A 14,317-nucleotide genomic window follows, 5' to 3' on the forward strand; every position below is an offset into this window, starting at 1 on the left:
GGGGACCAGGAGAAACTGCTTGGGAAGCCAGAAGGGATGTGAACTCAGATTGTCTATTCATTCATTTCAAAATAACTTCTGAATATATGCCGTGACAGGTCATTAGGTTGGATATGAAAACACAGGATTGACTTCTAGATGATCCAGGAAGTAAGTCCAGGCTAAGAATTGGTCATCTGCATTGCTGAACAGAAACCCCAGCCTGAGAATGTCAAGTTTAGTCTTCCCAATTTAGGGTTCTTTCTAATCCATTGTAGCTTGAGTTGTTCTTCTGAACAGAATTAATCATCAGGCACTACACAATGCATAATGTGCAACCACATGATCACAGGAGCACCACAAAGAGATGTAACATGTATTCTCTGTCTTAACGTCGTGCATGGTATGTAGAGAGAGACCAGCGGACATGTCATAGTAACTGAACTGGAGTGTATTCTCTCTCTTTTTTTAATGTTAATTTATTTTTGAGAGAGGGAGACAGAGTGTGACCGGGGTAGGAATAGAGAGAGAGGAAGACACAGAATCTGAAGCAGGCTCTAGGTTCTGAGCTCTCAGCACTGAGCCCGACATGAGGCTCGGATTCATGAACTGTGAGATCATGACCTGAGTTGAAGTCATATGCTCAACTGACTGAGTCACCCAGGCACCCCTAGAGTGTCATCTCTTATCACATGATGTAATAACCCTTTCTCTGCAGCAACCATGACCGTCTATGAGAGAAAGAAGAATCTATTCATTGACTAATTTGTAGACAACTTTATTTTTACAGAACTAAAGTCATGAATAAACTTATATGGGGAAAAACCCTTTAGGTATAGCATATCTATATAATATACCTAAATATATATATTTTATTATGTTGTATGTATGTGTGTATTACCCTCAATATGCTGTTGTTCAGTGGCAGCCAGTATCCAGCTGAAGGGTAGACATTCAGAGAAAGAAAAATGCTGTATTCATATAAGCATTTATCTATCTATTTATCTATCTATCTTGGATTAACTGTTCTTTAAATTGCTTTCTAACACTAATACTATCAAAAATTGATCATCTGTTGCCATCCCTACTGCCATTTTTTTATCATTGCCATTTCTATCAACAGATTAATAATGAAGATCCTTACCATTATATCTATCTAGAGAAAGAAAGAAAGAAACAACCTCCCCACCCCCCGCCCTGGGGTGGGACTAGATTTTAGTTCTCTTTACTTCTAGTTCAATGTTCTTTCCCCTAGACTATGTAATGCTCCATTCCAGCCTTAGTGTTAACTGACTTGCTCTGTAAATATGATATGGAGAGTGATTTTCTCCAAAGTGCTTGTTTATGGGGATTAGTCATAATCCCATGAACCCTCTATGCCCAGAACCCTTTTCAGTGAACTCTTCACATCCTTGTTTCTCAGACTATAAATGAAAGGGTTGAGAGTGGGAGTTACCAGGGTATACATGACAGCAGCAGCCAGCGCCCCCACAGAGCGAGAGGTTGATGGTGGCTTCAGGTAGGTGGCAAAGACTGTGCTGTAGAAGAGGATGACCATGGAGAGGTGGGAGCTGCATGTGGCCAGGGCTTTCTTTTTCCCCTGTGCCGATGGAACCCTAGCCACAGCCTGGAAGATATGGGTATAAGAGCTTATGATGCAGAGGAGAGGGCCAATTCCTAACAACCCGGTCAGAAGCATCATTAGGATCTCATTAGGGTGGGTATCTGAGCAAGAAAGACGAAAAAGTGGACCAAAATCACAGAAAAAGTGGGGAATCTCTTGGTTAGTATAGAAATACAACTGGGATAGAAACAAGATGTGCACCAGAGAGACAAAATGGGCCACCCCCCACAACCCACCCACCAGCAGCCCACATCTACAAGGTGTCATTAGCAGTGGGTAGTGCAGAGGATGGCAGATGGAAGCATAGCGGTCGATAGCCATGGCAGTCAAAAGCAGGCTGTCCATATCAGCAAAAACAGCAAAGAAATATAATTGGGACAGACATCCAGAGAAAGAGATGGATCCGTGGCTGGTCCATAGATCCTCAAGCATTTTGGGGGCTGTGGTGGAAGTGAAGCAGAGATCCACCAGGGAGAGCTGGCTGAGGAAGAAGTACATGGGAGTGTGGAGGCGCACGTCAGCTCCGATGGCCAGCAGAAGGAGCGCGTTTCCTAAGAGGCTTACCAGGTAGAGTACTAGGAAGACACCAAAGAGGACTGGCCTGTTCCCTGGGCCCCTGGACAGCCCTGCCAGGACAAAGTCCGGGGTCCTGCTGCAGTTCATTCTAGGTCCTGGTGTGCTGTAAGAGAGGGGCCATCATGAGGGGGAGCTGCTCACTATCGGGAGCCGAGGAAGACGGAACGCTGGACCCTGTCTCTTGCCAGTGGGTTCCCCTGAACAATCGATATGGAGAATGAGCGAAAACCTAGAACAGCAATGGGAGGTACAAGAGCTGGACGTCAAAAAGGGTCACGGTGTGAGACACAGAGATGAGAGAAGGCAGGGAACAGCGAGGCTTCCTGGAGTTCTTTGCATGTAAAAGAGAAACTGGGATTGTGGGATGGTAGAAATACTTGTTTGTGAATCTGTATCACAAAAGCATGAGTCTTTGAAGGCAGAGGCTGCATCTCTTAGTTTAGGGCTTCGCACACAGTGGGAGCTCAGTAAATGCTCCTGCCCATCTACACAGTCGTGACTGAAGCACAGTGAGCCTCTAAAGAGTTTAATATGCCCACCCTTGCCCCACCAGTGTGTTCTCCACAGCGCAGCCAAAATCTTGTCAAAAAAGAAAATCTGATTATATCACTTCCTTGTTTACAAATAAGTGTCTGGAGGACATTGGTATTCTGAAAATTCAGAAATTCCAACCATGTCCTACAGAGCTCAGTTTTTATTGAGCTTGTGGCATCTCACCAACTTCACCTTGAATCACGCATTTTCTGCTCCCTGCCACCCCAGCTGCGTGGCCTCCCTTCCCTGAGTCCCTGTGCTCATCTCCCTACCTCAAAGCGGTTGGTAACTTTCTTTGGGAGATTTCCTTTGCTTCTTTGATTAAACCAAACCTACCTTTTATTTCGTGTGATAGCATCTTTGTAGCATTCACTACAGGTGTGATGTAGGAGGTGTAATCACATTCATCTTGTGTAAATATTTATTGAAGGTATTTAGTTGATGGTGGAGTCATCTTAAGACCAGACGGTGCCTTGTGGCAGAGACCGCATCTAGTTGTCTTCTCTGTTGAATGCCCAGTGTTTGCCATATGAAAGACTGAGTTTGCCTCAAAGTGAACAAGTATATTAATTATTGGAGAGTGAAGGCCAGAGAGGGCAATATGCTGTCCTTCCCAAGTGGTTCCCTTCCATGTCAACGCTTTGTGAATAAAAGTTCTTTCTTCCAGTATCCTCCTAGGATGTGGGCTGAAAACATTGATGCATCTGCTTCCTTCATTCTGCAAATCCAGACCAAGGGCTCTGACACTTATTTTCTTACAAAGTCTTGCTCCTTTCTGTCTTCCCCATCTTCACAGTCACCTTCTATGGACTTCTGTCAGCTCACTCCCAGCTTATTCCATCAGCACCTTACCTCCCCCTCTGAGTGCTGTGATTCATGCTGAAAGCATCTGCACTGGGCCCGGCCCTGCCATGCTCAGGCTCCTCTAACATCTCATTTCCTACTGCATCACATCTGTCCATCTGTGCCTGCTTATCAAGAACTTCCACAGCAGGACCCTCCCACCTATAAAACAGGGCTCCCACTGCTCACCAGCACCCGGTGCCCTCTCTCCTGGGCCGCCCACCTCGTGGTCACTTCTACCTTCTTACATGTCCTTTCCTTGACCTAAAGCCCCAGGCCTCTTCTCTCCTGATGTCTTTCCTTCTTGTCCAAATATCTCCAGGTCTCAGTGGAAAATGTACTGCCTTCACCACCACATTTCTCAAGTATTCTAACACTCATTATTTTATATCTTTTGAAATATATAAACAGGATGATCTAGCCCTTAAGTGGATATTGTCTTAAGGTGTTTTCTACTTTTTATGACATATTTTCTCTTAACAATTGTAAATACCTTGGGAGTAGAAATGATGTTTTCTTTTTAGTAGTTCTGTATAGCACCAGCCCACATCTGAGCATATGGTCTGTTTCAAGATGATTGCTTCATGACTGCTCTCTAAGTGTTTGCTACAGTGTCCTTTTCATTTTCTGTGTATGTGCTAATTACCTCCTTGTTTATACTAATCATAAAGTATTCTGATAGATGAGTGGTCTAGTGTAAAGGGACAAATCTTTTCCCTCTTTATGTAGAACATTTTTTATGTACTTGAGACTTGAGTTTCTGAAACTTTCACATGGTTAAGGGTCACCTGGAGAGCCAGGTAAGTCACAGGTTTCTGGGCTCCACCCCAGAGACTGTCTTTAGTTTTGGAGTGAAACATGAGAATTTGCATTTCTGTCTCACTCAAACCTCAGGCAATGCTGACCCTGCCTGTCTGCTGAATTGAATTCAAAATGTGGGGCATCCTATTCTCCATACTTATATGAGTTTTTCTATTTTTTTCAACTCTTTTTAAAAAAATGAAAACTGGAAGATGTCCTTCTCTTACAAGATTAAGTCTTCCCTTACTCTTTTTTCTGTTACAAACAGCACATCTTTTGTCCAGATATGGCCATACCTCTCAATGTTTCCATATCTTTCCCCGGGTTGGATCTTCTTGATGATTTTGCTTGAATAATCTCAGTGCTACTATAGCCACTTTGAGTAATTCTTCTGGAAAATATATAGTTCATGTTGAATCTCAGATATCCCAGTTCATCTTGGGTTATCTGAATAATATTTGGGCATCTAAAATATGTAAGATCCTAACTATCTAAAATTGTGAGGTCTCAGCCATCTAAAACCTTAGCCTCAGATGGATGATATCCCTAATAAACTAACCTGTCCCCACAGCCTTCTGCAACTATTCCTCTACTTTTCTATGCTTTATGGCAAATCCTTCAAAAAGTTAATTGCCTCCATCACTCACTGTCCATTATGGTCCATGCTCTTTTGAAATCTCAATCATGCTTTTGCCCTAATCATGCCACTGAAAATACTCTCATCTATACCAACATTCAGTCCTCAGTCCTTAAGTTACTTGACCTCTCAGCAAGGTTTAGAATGGTTGATTCCTCTTTTCCTACTCCAAACGCATTCTTCCCCTTGCTCCCAGGACCTGCCACGCTCTCCCGTTGCTATCACTGATGAACTCTCTCTTAGCTTCCTTGGTTGACTCCTCCTCTGTCTCCTTATTCACTTTTGGGCCTCTTCTGGCCTCTTTCTTCCAGTTCCAGGCTTTAAATATCTATAAAAACATAGCTCCTAAATTGTGTTTTCGATTCCACCATCTTTTCAACCCTCTAGACTCATCTATTTAACTTCCTGCCAGATATGTCCTTATGAATGTCTGTTGGTAGCTTTACCACATAAGGTATTTCTTACAATGGGACTGATTGACATACTGCTTTGGAAACAAGTACAGATCTGGACCCAAGGACAGAGTTTCCATCAACTATGTTCCTCTCTGAAATCTGAGCCCCTTACTCTGTCAGGTGCTACCTTCCATATTTACCACCTAGATTCCCTCATCTCCACCCCATGAGTGTTGCCCTTAAAAATATGTATTCTCCCCAATGCTCTTACTGAGAAAGTATGACATTCTAGAGGATCCAGACCCTTTGACTGCATTGGTGATACTGTGTCTGAAGGTAGAGAAGATACAGCTTGGGAGATGAACATTATTAATCTGCATTTCTCTTGGGACTACAAGTGGCTGGGCTGAAGAAGGAAGCTTTCTTGACCTCAGAGACTTATTCCCAGAGATACTTATTAGTGGGAAATCTGAAAGTATTTTCTGAGGAAAAAGCCAAAGTTTTTACAATGGCATGGGAGATCCAGTATGATTTGTACTCCTATTAACTCTCTGATAACATCCTCTCCTCCTACACTCTTCTCCACTAGCTCTAAAATAGCTCCATCAACCTCCTTGTTAGGACTGAATTCCACTAGCCATTCTCCTTCTTTGGCTGCATTGCTCCCCCTGCTTCCTTACCTTGAACACAGTCCATTTCTCCCCAACCCTTCATTTCCTTCATGTCTTTGCTTAATGTCATTTTTCAATGAGACTTATTCTGGTGACCCTAGTTTATGCTATAAACTACATCCAACATTCCCAGTTTCCCTGATCCTAGTCTACTTTCTAACATACTATATAATTTATTTATTCATTATCTATCTTCTCTCCCCATAATGTAAACTGTATGGGAGTAGAGATGCTTGCTTGTTTTGTTCGCTAATGTCTCCCCAGCACATAGAATAGTGCACAGCACATGGTAGAGACACTATAAAATATTGAACTGATGACACGTCAGGCCTTTGCTTTTCCCGTTGATCTCATTGTCAGTCAGTGTCAATGAACCAACATGGACAGGTTCATGTCTATCAAGTAATAGCTTACATATCTTAGATCTATATTATTATGAAAGTTCTTATTCTAAATAAATGAAATGCATAATTTTGCCTAAATTGCAAAATCTGGTTCTCAGAGTGGGATACATGGGAGTTCAGCTCCTCACTAGTGCTTATGAGTTGAATTGTGATGACAACTATCACAAAGGCCTCCTACTTACATGAAACTTCCTTGTCACTTTATCTGAAAAACAGCCATCAATCTGCATGAATACAGATCATGGAAGACAAAATTTCAGTCTAAGAAATGAAACCATAGGGAATAAGCTAAGAGTTTAAATTAAAAGAGAAATGTGTGTGTGTGTGTGTGGGAAATCCTACCATATTAATAAAATTAATTCAAGGAACCTCAGCAGGATTTTCTTGAACATAAATTCTGAAGGCAAAGGAAAAGCAGTGTCATATAGGGGTCAGGGATTTGAGTTTTGACATCTACTCCTGTACTTTCTGTTCTACTACAGGCAAGTATTGGTTTTCTTCTCCTTGTTCCCCTTCCTACTGCTTCTCTTCTTTTCTCTTAACTCATAGATTTATGATCTTCTTCAACTATAGCTTTTGGAAAACTGTAGGTAACAGTTGGGAAGATAAGAAATTAAGGATTTCATGGAGCTCTATTTTAGGGAGGCAGACAAGGTTGTGTCCTCGCTTGGGGTGGGGGCAGCCCAAGCACACGTAAACTGTGAAGCTTCCTTTAGCAGCTAATTTGATCACTGCAGGAGAGGTGTTTGCTTCATCTGTGATGCTGACTTTCTGAGTTCTTTTAACGAGAGAAGTCTCTCAGTCCATGACAGTGAAAGGACACAATCCTACTGGATGGTAGGGCACACTGACTTGCTAGCACCTAAATGACTGTTATCAAGTCCATATTATATGAAAAGCAAAGAAATGAAATGTACCAGTGTAGTCTGGAGAGTCACTGTTTCACGCAGTCAAGTCTTTTATATAGAAGAGGGAGCAAACTTTACCTGTGGTTTCCAAGGGTGGACGTAGGACCAAATACATGACATAACAACAGAAATAGTAATGTCTACCATTTCTTGTTATAATGATGTACTCTACACTTCCTTACGGGCTCAATGCATCACTTCACTCAATGCTCACAATTTTATTTTGAGGAAGGTATTGTTATTTTCCCTCAGGAGGAGAAGGTTATAACTTGTTAGTGTTCACACAGCTAGGAGCTGGAGGTGCCTGAGCTCAGCTGTCCTGCCAGCGATGGAGATTAAAGCCAGTGACCCACACCCTTTCTAGCACTAGGTGTGCTCCATCCATGCAGAGCTCAATCTTAGGCTGGATTATCACCTAGAAAATAATTGTGCAGGGTATTCCAGTGGCCAGACTAAAGGACTTTTAAACCTCCTTCTAAACTGGAAGTACAGATTCTGCTTGTGAAAGGTGGTCCACGAAAGCTGGTCCAGGTATGTTGTTGAGTTCCAGCACCAAGCATGATGCCCAGCATTCTGAATGCTGGCCGACTGCACACACAGCCACAGGTTAGCACATACAGTTCAGTGTGGGAAGGGGTGGAGGGAGTACACCATGTGGAAGTGTAGAGACAAGGTTTGCTAGGATTTCTGCCTCCTTTGTTTTTTTTTCAGGTGATGAGTGCAGTGCTGTTTGTCCTAGAGAAATCACTGATTAGTGATTACCACCAAAAGACTTCTCACAATGGGATTCTTTCAAGATGGTAGTTTCTTGTTTGTATACAGGACAGAACATTCAGATGATGCAAAGGAAAATTTGTTGTGTAAATGAATTCAGATGAGATATGTCATTTTAATATTGATAGAAATTCTGGAAACCAGTTTTTACCTTTCTTTAGCTCTGGGCCAGAGCTTTGGGATTGCTGTTTCTTTATTGTCCATTCAGTTCTCCAATGAGATGGAATTCAGCCAAGCACTGTCCCCTGTAGATTAACTCATGAGAGATTTCCTTTATAAAAAGCTTATTTTTCATAACACTTAAACAATGCATGGCATCCATGAAGTTAAGTAGAAATAAAATAATTCATATTGATTCATTGTGTTTTTTATTGTCCCATAATTTTAAAACACAAGACTATCAGACCTAATATTAATTTGTTTTTTCAAATTTCTTTTTTAAATTTAAATCCAAGTTATGTTAACCATGTAGTGTAATAATGATTTCAGGGATAGAATTTAGTGATTCATCACTTACATATGACACCCAGTGCTCATCCCAACAGGTGGCCTCCCTAATGACCATCACCCATTTAGCCCATCCCCTGCCACCTCCCCTCCAGCAACCCTCAATTTGTTCTCTAAGAGTCTTTTATGGTTTGCCTCCCTCTCTGTTTTTATCTTATTTTTGCTCACCTTCCCCTATGTTTATATTGTTTGTTTCTTAAATTACACATGTGAATGAAATCATGATATTTGTATTTATCTGACTGACTTATTTTGCTTAGCATAATATACTCTAGTTCCACCTACATTCTTCCAAATGGCAAGATTTCATTCTTTTTCATCACTGAGTAATAGTCCACTGTGTATATATATCACATCTTCTTTGTCCATTCATCAGTAGATGGACATTTGGACTTTTTCCATTCTTTGGTTATTGTCTGTGTGTGTATGTGTGTGTCTGTGTGAAATGTATTTATTAATATGGGGGTACAACTGGCATTTCTATATAATTAAGACTTTCCATCCACAAAGAGGATGTATTTCTTCATTTATTCAAGCCTTCTTTGATAAACTTTTGTCATTTTGGTCAAAGTTTGTCATGTATGGCATATGTAGGCCATACACATTTTTATGACATTATTTTAGGGTCTATTTTGTATGTGGTTGCTATTGTCAAAGTGTTATTTTAAAAATCATATTTCCTGACTAATTTCTGATATATTAAAAGGCACTTGATATTTATTTACCGTGTATCTGGACACATTATGTAAATTTCTTATTGTTTTTAAGTTTTACTTATTTATTTTGCGAGAGAGAGAGAGAGAGAGAGAGAGAGAGAGAGAGAGACAGCGACAGCATGAGTAGAGGAGGGGCAGAGAGAGAGGAAGACATAAAAGATCCCAAGCAGGCTCCACAATGTCAGCACAGAGCCCCATAATACTTTGGCTATTGTTGATAGCACTGCTATAAACATTAGGGTACATGTGCCCCTTAGAACCAGCATTTTTGTATCCTTTGGATAAACACCTAGTAGTGCAATTACTGAGTCATAGGGTAGTTCTATTTTTAGTTTTTTGAGGAAACTCCATACTGTTTTCCAGACTGGCTAGACCAGTTTGCATTACCACCAGCAGTGCAAGGGGGGGGGGGTCCCCTTTCTCTGCATCCTCACCAACATCTGTCGTTTCCTGAATTGTTAATTTTAGCCATTCTGAAAGGTGTGAGGTGGTATCTCATTGTGGTTTTGATTTGTATTTCCCTGATGATGAGTGATGATGAATGTCTTTTCATGTGTCTGTTAGCAATCTGGATGTCTTCTTTGGAAACGTGTCTGTTCATGTCTTCTGCCCATTTCTTCACTGGATTATTTGTTTTTTGGGGGTGTAGAGTTTGCTAAGTTCTTTATAGGTTTTGGATACCAACACTTTATCTGATGTGTCATTTGCAAGTATCTTCTCCCATTCTGTTGGTTGCTGCCTTTTAGTATTGCTAATTGTTTCCTTCACTGTGCAGAACCGTTTTTCTTGATGAGGTCCCAATAGTTCATTTTTGCTTTTGTTTCCCTTGCCTCCAGAAACATGTGAAGTAAGAAGTTGCTGTGGCTGAGGTCAAAGAGGTCGTTGTCTGTTTTCTCCTCCAGAATATGGATGGTTTCCTGTCTTATGTTTAGGTCTTTCATCCATTTTGAGTTTATTTTTGTGTATGGTGTAAGAAAGTGGTCCAGCTTCATTCTGCATGTTGCTGTCCAGTTTTCCCAGCATCATTTGCTAAAGAAACTGTCTTTTTTTTCATTGTATATTCTTTCCTGCTTTGTCAAAGATTAGTTGGCCATATGTTTGTGGGTCCATTTCCGGGTTTTCTATCCTGTTCCATTGATCTGATCTGTTTTTGTGCCAGTACCATACTGTCTTGAAAACTATAGCTTTGTAATACAGGTCAAAGTTTGGAATAGTGATGCCTCCAGCTTTCGTTTTCTTTTTCAACATTACTTTGACTATTCAAGCTAATTTCTGGTTTGATACAAATTTTAGGATTGTTTGTTCTATGAAGAATGCTGGTGTTATTTTGATTGGGATTGCATTGAATGTGTAGATTGCTTTGGGTAGTATCGACATTTTAACAATATTTGTTCTTTCAATCCATGAGCATGGAATGTTTTTCCATTTCTTGGTGTCTTCTTCAATTTATTTCATAAGCTTTCTGTAGTTCTCGGTGAATAGATTTTTCACTTCTTTGGTTAGATTTATTCCTAGATATTTTATTGTTTTGGATACAATTTTAAATGGGATAAATTCCTTGATTTCTCTTTCTGCTGCTTCATTAATGGTGTATAGAAATGTAACCAATTTCTGTATGTGGATTCTATATGCTGCAACTTTGATGAATTCATGTCATTTCTTCAGTTTTTTGGTGGAATTTTTTGGGTTTTCCACATAGAGTATCATGTCATTTGCGAAGAGTGAAGGTTCAAATTCCTCCTTGCCAATTTGGATGCCTTTTATTTCTTTTTGTTGTCTGGTTGCAGAGGCTAGGGCTTACAACACAATGTTGAATCATAGTGATGAATGTGGACATCCCTGTCATGTTCCTGACCATATGGGGAAAGCTCTCAGTTTTTCCACATTGACAATGATATTAACTATGGATCTTTCATATATGGCCTTTATGATATTGAGGTATGTTCCTTTTATTCCTACTTTCTTGAGGGTTTTTATCACACGAGGATGCTGTATTTTGTTAAGTGCTTTTTCTGCATCTATTGAGAGGATCATGTGGTTTTTGTCTTTACTTGTATTAATGTTATGTAACACATTGATTGATTTATAAATATTGAACCCACCTTGCATCCAAGAAATAAATCTGGTTTTATTGTGGTGAATAATTCTTTTAAGTATTGTTGGATCCAGTTTGCTAATATCTTATTGAGGATTCTTGCATCGATTTTTATCAGGGACATTGGTCTGTAATTGTCTTTTTAGTGGTGTCTTTGTCTGATTTTGGATTCAAGGTAATGCTGGCTTCATAGAATTTGGAAGTTTTCCTTCCATTTCTATTTTTTGAAACAGCTTCAAAACTATAGGTATTAATTCTTCTTTAAACATCTGGTAGAATTCCCCTGGGCAGCCATTTGGCCCTGGACTATTGTTTGTTTGGAGATTTTTGATTACTGATTCAATTTCTTTACTGGTATGGGTGTGTTCAAATTTTCTGTTTCTTCTTGTTTCAGTTTTGGTAGTTTATATGTTTCTGGAAATTTGTCCATTTCTTCCAGATTGCCCAAATTGTTGGCATTTAGTTGCTCATAATATTCTCTTATTACTATTTTTATTTCTGCTGTGTTGGTTGTGATCTCTCCTCTTTCTTTCTTGATTTTATTTATTTGGGTCCTTTCCTTTTTCTTTTTGGTTTTTCTGGCAAGGGGGTTATCATTTTGCTAATTCTTTTAAAGAACCAGCTCCTGGTTTCATTGATCTGTTCTACTGTTTTTTGTTTTGTTTTGTTGTTTTATTTATTTTTTTGATATCATTGATTTCTGCTATAATCTTTATTATTTCCCTTCTGCTGGTTTTGGGTTGTATTTGCTGTTCTTTTTCCAGCTCCTTTAGGTGTAAGGTTAGGTTCTATATCCGAGACCTTTCTTCCTTTTTTAGGAATGCCTGGATTGCTATATACTTCCCTCTTATGACTGCATTTGCTGCATCTCAGAAGTTTTGGACTGTCGTGTTTTCATTTATTTTTTTCCATGGACTTTTTAATTTCCTCTTTAATTCCTTGGCTAACCCATTCATTCTTTAGTAGAATATTCTTTAATCGCCAAGTATTCATGGTCTTTCTAAATTTTTTCTTGTGGTTGATTTTGAGTTTCATAATGTTGTGGTTTGAAAGTATGCATGGTATGATCTCTATGTTTTTGTACTTGCTGAACACTGATTTGTGACCCATTATGTGAGCTATTCTGGAGAATATTCCATGTGTACTCGAGAAAAATGTGTATTCTGATGCTTTAGGATGAACTGTTCTGAGTATATCTGTTAAGTCCATCCTGTATAAAAGCCATTGTTCCTTGTTGGTTTGCTGTTTAGATTATCTGTCCATTGTTGTAAGTGGGGTGTTGAAATTCCCTACTATTATGGTATTATTGTCAATGAGTTTCTTTATGTTTGTGATTAACTGATTTTTATATTTGGGTTCCTCTACATTGGGAGCATAAATATTCACAATTAGGTCTTCTTTTGGGTAGACCCTTTAATTATGATATAATGCTTTCTCCATCTCTTTTTACAGACTTTGTTTTAAAATCTAATTTGTCTGATATAAGTATGGCTACTCTAGCTTTCTTTTGATGACCATTAGTGTGATAGATGGTTCTCCATCCCTTTATTTTCAATCTGCAGGTGTCTTTAAATCTAAAATGAGTCTCTTGTAGGCAGCATATAGATAGGTCTTGTTTTCTTAATCATTCTGTTACCCTGTGTCTTTTGTTTGGAGCACTTAGTCCATTTACATTCAGAGTGAGTACTGAAAGGGGCCCCTGGATGGCTCAATTGATTAAGTGTTGGACTTTGGCTCAGCTCATGATCTCACAGCTCGTATGTTTGATCCCCACATCAGGTTCTATGTTGATATCTCAGAGCCTGAAGCCTCCTTCTGAGGCTCTCTGCCTTTCCCCCAGTCACATTCCCTCCCTCTTTCAAAAATAAATAATAAAAAGTATTAAAAACTTTTAAATTTAGAGTGAATACTGAAAGATGAATTTAGTGCCATTGTGTTGCCTGTAGACTTGGTGTTTCTGGTTCTTTTTAGTTTTTGTGCTTTTTGTCTTTTTTATTTTGTTTTGCCTTTTCTCCACTCAAAGAATCCCCCTTAAAATTTCTTGCAGGGCTGGTTTAGTGGTCACAAACTCCTTTGGTTTTTCTTTGTTTGGGAAACTCTTTACCTCTCCTTCTATTCTGAATGATAGCCTTGCTGGATAACATTTTTCTGATTCAGCATGTTAAGTATATCCTGCCACTCCTTTCTGGCCTGCCAAGTTTCTGTAGATAGGTCTGCTGTGAACCTATTCTGTCTTCCCTTGCAGGTTAAGGACTTTTTTACTCTTGCTGCTTTCATGATTCTTTCTTTCTTTCTTTCTGTGTGTGTGTGTGTGTGTGTGTGTGTAATTTGTGAATTTGACTATGATATACTTGGTGATGGTCATTTTTGTTGAATCTAATGGGAGTTCTCTGTGCTTCCTTGATTTTGATGTCTGCGTCCTTCCTCAGATTAGGAAAGTTTTCAGCTATAATTTGCTCACATAAACCTTCTGCCCCTTTTTCTCTCTCTTCATCTTCTGGGACTCCTATGATTCAGATGTTATTCCTTTTTAATAAGTCACTTAGTGCTCTAAGTCTTGTATAGTTATCTTTGGCCTTTGCTTCACACTTTTTTTCTGATTCATTGTTCTCCATAACTTTATCTTTTATATCGCTGATTCACTTCTCTGCTTTGTCCACCCTTGCTGTCATAGCATCCATTTGAGATTGCATCCCAGTTATAGCATTTTTAATTTTGGCCTAGTGAGATTTTACTTCTTTTAACTCTGTAGTAGGGATTCTCTGCTATTTTCTATGCTTTTGTCAAGCTCGGCTAGTATTCTTATAATTGTGGTTTAATTCTATATCAGACATCTTGCTTATATCTGTGTTG

General features: G+C 39.5%; 2 protein-coding genes across 2 annotated transcripts in view; one reads left to right on the forward strand and one right to left on the reverse strand.

Moving 5' to 3' along the window:
* LOC102959787 (olfactory receptor 2H2-like) overlaps positions 1 to 14,317 on the forward strand; it is a 258,157-nt gene that overhangs the window by 122,474 nt on the left and 121,366 nt on the right. The window lies entirely within an intron of this gene.
* On the reverse strand, positions 1,282 to 2,266 carry LOC102958650 (olfactory receptor 24-like). Its single transcript, XM_007085923.2, has one exon. It carries the CDS (start codon positions 2,264 to 2,266, stop codon positions 1,331 to 1,333), a length of 936 nt encoding a protein of 311 aa, XP_007085985.1. The 3' UTR covers positions 1,282 to 1,330.

Source organism: Panthera tigris, chromosome B2, assembly GCF_018350195.1.
Source record: "Panthera tigris isolate Pti1 chromosome B2, P.tigris_Pti1_mat1.1, whole genome shotgun sequence".
Lineage (NCBI taxonomy): Eukaryota > Metazoa > Chordata > Mammalia > Carnivora > Felidae > Panthera > Panthera tigris.

Coding starts and splice junctions, on each gene's coding strand:
- LOC102958650 (XM_007085923.2), bottom strand. CDS start 2,266: ATGAACTGCAGCAGGACCCCGGACTTTGTCCTGGCAGGGCTGTCCAGG.